This window comes from Natator depressus, chromosome 12 (genome assembly GCF_965152275.1).
Source record: "Natator depressus isolate rNatDep1 chromosome 12, rNatDep2.hap1, whole genome shotgun sequence".
Classification (NCBI taxonomy): domain Eukaryota; kingdom Metazoa; phylum Chordata; order Testudines; family Cheloniidae; genus Natator; species Natator depressus.
Window position 1 is genome coordinate 17,433,953 of NC_134245.1, and position 6,000 is coordinate 17,439,952.

The 6,000-nt window shown below is 38.6% G+C and overlaps 1 protein-coding gene across 6 annotated transcripts in view; it reads left to right on the top strand.

Annotated features, from left to right (window-relative positions):
* ZNF423 (zinc finger protein 423) overlaps positions 1-5,370 on the top strand; it is a 335,612-nt gene extending 330,242 nt beyond the window's left edge. For 3 of the 6 annotated variants that reach the window (XM_074968639.1, XM_074968642.1, XM_074968641.1), the window contains one exon: positions 4,736-5,370. In XM_074968639.1, the coding sequence (XP_074824740.1) occupies positions 4,736-4,765 (30 nt within the window). In that variant the 3' untranslated portion in view covers positions 4,766-5,370. The remainder of the gene's footprint in view (positions 1-4,735) is intronic. The other 3 variants (XM_074968643.1, XM_074968644.1, XM_074968645.1) reach the window with 1 other exon arrangement.
* Positions 5,371-6,000: the final 630 nt, after the last annotated feature.

The window sequence follows — 6,000 nt, forward strand, 5'->3', positions numbered from 1 at the left end:
CACCTGCTCCTGTGAAGTACACCTGTGACTTATTGGCAGGGAATTTGGTTGCAGTATGGGAGACTCCCAGCCTGTGTGCCAGCCTTGTAGCTCTGCTCCACCGTGAGCTGCTTTTTTTTGAGGTGGTTCTCCCAATCCTTATACAGCTTGTAAGAGTTTCTTTCTATTGCTCTAAGTTATCCTCTTCCGACGCTGTTTCCCTTCTTGTTGATGAAGTGCTCTGAAAATAGAGGTTGCTGTGCAAGTGCTTTGATTATAATGCACTATGTACACATACGATAACAAAGACATGCTCATTCAAGGTGTGCTGCAAAGTTAGCTTGAATCAACCACCAATGCAAGCACTGATGTCCCCAACTAACTATCCTGTGGGGAGCAATCACTAAATGCATATATGCCAGTTAATCCTTACAGTAAATCTTTTTATTGTCCACAAAAGCGGTCACCCAGTTCCAGAATGATTGGGGATGCCACAGCAAGTAGAAAACACCACATAAGCATTCAGGCACTCTTGGGGCCCAGGGATGATGCCCAGTTTTATCTGACATGGCTTTCACAATTGGCGTCAGTTAAATCTCCCAACCTTCTCATATACTGAGGCAGTGACTTACCTTATCTTGATAGGCTAGCTTAGTGCTGCTGCAGTTTTCCACTTGCCATGATGTCTCAGAATGATGTATGCTGAGGGGTCTCGGTAGTGCACCATGTCCTGGCAAAAGGACTTAATGGGAGATGTAAAGAATAGCTTTTAATGGTTAGGTTTCAGAGTAGCAGCCGTGTTAGTCTGTATCCACAAAAAGAAAAGGAGCATAAGCTTTTGTGAGCAAGTGAGCTGTAGCTTATGAAAGCTTACGCTCAAATAAATTGGTTAGTCTCTAAGGTGCCACAAGTACTCCTTTTCTTTTAATGGTTAGTTTATACATTATGCCCTACTCCCTGAACCACCAAATGCACAAACCATGCGCAAAGGGCATGCTTGGAAGATGAGGAAGATTTAGCACAATTGTCTGTGACTGCTTCAATATTCTTTTGCAGGTCACCTTTAAAGTTGGGGGGGGGGGTTATAGTTTGTTTTATGTTGTTCTTGGTAAAGTGTAACTTGCTGTGTTGGAAAAACCCTTTGAAGCAATCCTGATTCCCACTGCAGTTCTAATCCACCCCTCCATTGGTAGGAAATGAGAATTTTCACAGCTGGTCAACAAACCGTTACTTAGCAGAAGTATAGCAGTAATATTGATATATTGGGAAATATACAGTGTTCACTGGCTTCAAATCTACACTTCTGCCTACCTGGTGTAATAGTTCAGTTTTAGTACAAAGGGGTGCAATGAAAAGGGATCTCTACTAGCTAATTTAAGATGTGCTAATGGCTTTTCTTACTGCCTGTGCTTTATTTCTCTACCTCTTGTCATTTTTTTTCATTTATAATATGGTTAACACATTTTCTCCAAAGGTCTGAAATAGATTTTGAAGTTGGTACTGATAAGGTTTAAATTGCTTTGGTCTGAAAATCTGGTCATCTTGGTACACTGTCTGTTGCCAGCCGTGCAAAGTGTTGCAAAATGGCTACCATCAAAAGATTTGAGCTCAAAAACATGTGATGATTGGATTAAAAATGTTCACGTTGGGGAACAAAGTTATAAAATGCAAGGACTGAACATAGCGAGTTTTCAGCATCACCAAAATGCAGAGGCAATAAGCCACAAACACACACCTCAGGACTAGGCAGGAAAAAAAGAAATGTAATGTTACTGGTGAGTGGTAGTGCGGGTTGGAGGTCGTAATGCTTTAACTGAATGGCTCACTTTTGTGGTCTGAAACATGTTTTAACAGGTAAAAATGTATATTGGAAATACAGAAGATGAGCTCATTTCCATAGGCCTTCCAAATATGCATCTGTGGTATTTGTAGGGTTAGCTGTTTGCATGTACAGAAACCCCACAGTCAAGTACTCTCAGGCACTTGTGCGTGCAAGTTTTATCCATTTCGCTTGTGTAGATTCAGTTTTCTCATAGACGGAGGAAGGATTTAGTATACACAGACAGCTGTACCCATACATATTGTAAGGGCATTTTTGAGGCTCTTTAAAAATTTGGCCTTATATGTTAACTGTTCGGTGCTGGGATTAGTCAGCATGTCAATTGCCTGCAATACATGTGAGGGGAAAGGGGGAACAGCATTTTCCCCAGCAAATCAAGTTTTGCATATGGAAAATGTATATCTGATCCATTCGACTGATGGCTTGTGTATTATGTTCAGTATAGGAGTCTTTATTTGAAAACAGATGACGTCGGCTCCGTACAGCTGCTGGTTTGGGGTATAATCTGTTTGCATCTTTGTATAGACTCTGCTCACCAAAACACTCTATTTTTTATATTAGATCTGTGGCAGAACATATCATTAACCCATGTTTGAAGAGGGAGGGTTCACAATGAATGCTTCATTATCAGATTTAGAGTCACATACCATTCCTTTATTGACCTGCCTGGTGTAATCAGTGCAGCAGCCACACAGATTTGAAATCATGTACCCTGACTGTAGACTGTGCGCCCTGCATCTAGTGCTGATTGTGCATTATCTTTTAAATGACGCTGCCTAAATAAGTATGGATTTGTCTACCATGAATAGTCCTTGCTTCGATTTGTGGATGGTAAACCTTTTGCATTTTTTTATTGGTATTGAGGGTGATCTAAAAATAGAATTACAATGAAGTGCACTAGAAATAGCCATGGTTAAAATGCTCAGGAACATGTTTGAACATGGGGATATCTGTGTATTCTTCAACTTTAAAAAAAAAAAATCTTTTCAATTGTCTTGATGTGCAAGCTCATTTATCGGTGTTGCTGTTACCCTATACAGCTACATTAGTCCTATTACATAATTTTGTTACTTGCTGTTCCCTTTGTGAATAACATGCAGCACTGCACAGGTTGTTCTTCTGTATGATTGGTAATATCTCCATATTTAAAAAAGTCACAAACTGTCAGATTTTATGCTTGATTATGTTAAATCACTTAAAAGCAAAAAATATAGTTTCTTTTTACATTCCACAGATGTGATTCATAGTACATTAGTAAGCTTTCCATTTCTCTACACAGTAGTTTTGGTTATGGATCTCAAATATTTTAGCTTAATTTGTTGCAATATTCAGGGCATGCAATAACTATGCTATGGGCTATAGTTATGCTAAGCAAGCTGTCATTATTTTGCTATTTTATCAGATTGTTTAATTCACAAAGTATCACCCTATGCATGTTTAAACTATAACACTTCCTCCATTTCCTTAATCTTTTGTCATGTTGAAAGACTGATCATTGTGTAGAGTTTCGTAAGAATCTGCCTGCCTCAATATCTATTGCTGATAACTTTTGACATGATTTAGAAACTCAACAGCACTTCTGACACCTTGTGGTCAGTTATTGGGAGTGCACAGTTCAGAAAATAATACCAGCTTTAAATGGGGTCACTGCTACCTAGAGAGACTACGGCTGCGAATGGAAGGTTCATTAGTTAACTATTTCCACAAGACAATTTTCATTAGACAGATGCCATTGCCATAATGAAGTAGAGGACCCATTTGTTTCTGATTGAGATGTAACAGTAGATAATTTAGAAGGAACAGATTATTTATGAAAAGTTAAAATATCTTCATGTATTTGAAATACATTGTACATAAATAATTTAATTCAAAATTAAGCTAGGGTTTTAGAAACTTTTCCTTTTTCTTTGGGAGACCTGCATGGTTCTATTACTAGAGAGATAGAAATTAGTAAATTAAAACTAGCATGAAGTGAAATGTGTGAATTTTGACTGGTAGGCATTGTGGCAAAATTTGAAAACATTTAGGCCCCAATCCTGCAAAGGCTTATGCACAAGTATACCTTTATTTGTACAAATTATCCTATTGACTACTCATGCAGATAAAGTTACGTCCATGCATGTTTGCAGGATTGGGGCTGTAGTATGCAAGCAAAATTTATGGGTATGTACTGCACTGAAAATACCGCTTTGAGATTGCTTCTGGATTTATTTGGCTTCTACACAAAGTGGCATGACTGGACTGTAATGTCTCCATCCTATGCTAAAAGAGCTGTTTGTGATTGCAGGTGGTGGTTACAGCTCTACTAAAAAAAGGAGGACTGCTCACAAAGATGTGCAGCATAGTCTATTCTGTAAAGAGATTGAACTTCTGGGGGACATATCCAGCTTGTTTTCTGCAGTGTAAATTACCCTGTTGCCAGAACTAGTGGTTCAGCTGTTATTGCTGAAGTATTCCTTGGATTGCAAAGTGTGTGTCACAATCTGGTGTCTCTTTCTGCCAGTACTTCTACCAATGACTAGTGAGAATCAAGAGTAAAATATGGGAAGGGATCCCTCAGTGATACAGATTTGTTTTAATTGTTACAATTAAGTGAATAGCTGAAGGCAGATTTTTCTCGTGACATGTTACCATTTTCTCTATATGTATTGAAAATCTTAAAGGCTGTACTTGGCTGGTAGAAAAAAAATGTTTTTTCCTAAGTTCATGCCAGCATTAACAGATCTATCAGTACAAAGTGAATGTGTCATATTGGCAGCTGTTACTTATGAGTACTTTTTCTTTATTGCATTTTGTTTTGTAATAATTGAGAAGCTTTTATGTAGAACTCTGCATAAAGGGTAGTGAGTAGGAGGGTCTGGGCATGCTTTCTATTAGTCTGCCCCTCATGCATGTATCCTTTTTTCATCTTTCCAGAACCACACATTGAGTCAGCACGCACAGTGAGCCACTGGCACTACAGGACACCTCTCTGCAGAAGACTTGACGGAGGCACAGTGGGGAGGACCATTTGAACATTACATCCAATCAAAGTGTCATTTGCAACCCAGATGTAAAACTCTAATGATTTGGCCATGAGGCGCTGCTATTATAAGCAGCTGGAAATGAATATTAATGGAAGAGATTAAAAGTATTCCATGCTCAGTATTTTTTATTGTCCTGCTTCAGCTAGTGTACTTTAGAGCTTCTGCTTCTGACTGAATTTATAGTGTTAGATAAATCTGCTTTGATGCTGTTGCCCTTTGTTGCTTCTTGTATTATATGGATAGTTAAAGATTAGGTGTGATTTTTTTAACTGCTTTTTAATTGCAATTTTAGGTAATTGTGCATTGTGATGTGATTGCTTGGCTATTGTCAGAATATTTCTTTTGAATTTTTTAATTAAAGACTAATGCTTTGATTGGATTTGCCAGTTCACCGGACAGTGATTAAAACTATGTAATGAATATAATCGGTTTCAGTGCAACTGGATGGTCTGCTTTATAAATGTGACTTAATCTGATTGCAATAACTAGTACAGTTCAATAAAGGGAATACATGAGATTAGTGTCAGAGCTTCAATGCATCTATCAGTACACGTTATGTCACTACCACCTGTACATGTGTGTCAGAGGACTAGAGTATAAAATAATTTGTTACCATACACGTGTAAACTCATGAAGTAACCAGAGCTTAATTTGTGCCAGAGCTTGCCAGGACTGAGCCCCAGCACTCTAGGCTTGACAGTTCGCAGCCCTGATACCCCTGGGCTTGCAACATCAGTTATGAAAGTAAAACAATTGCTTGAGCCCCAACACCTCTTTCATTACAAATTAAGCACTGGAAGTAACCCATGAAAAGTGAAGCCTTGAGGAGTGCAAAACATATACTCTTGTACTGAGCAGTGTGTCCTCTCTTTGATGCATGCACAGAACTCCCTTTAAGGTTAATGGGAGTTAAGCACATGCATTATGATGGAACAGTTGGCACTTTAGAAATTAACTGTATAAAACTTGTGCATAGAATTGGTTTTGGGTTTATTTTGTTTGTTTGTTTCCAAGCCCTGGCCCTATCAGGGGCTGGAGCACCCTCAGCTCCTACTGATGCCAATGAAAATTGAAGGTACGTAGCATCTTGAAGGATTGGATCCCTTCCTTCTGCTTTTTTGTTTGTTTCAACACAAGGTAATTAACATTCATGCT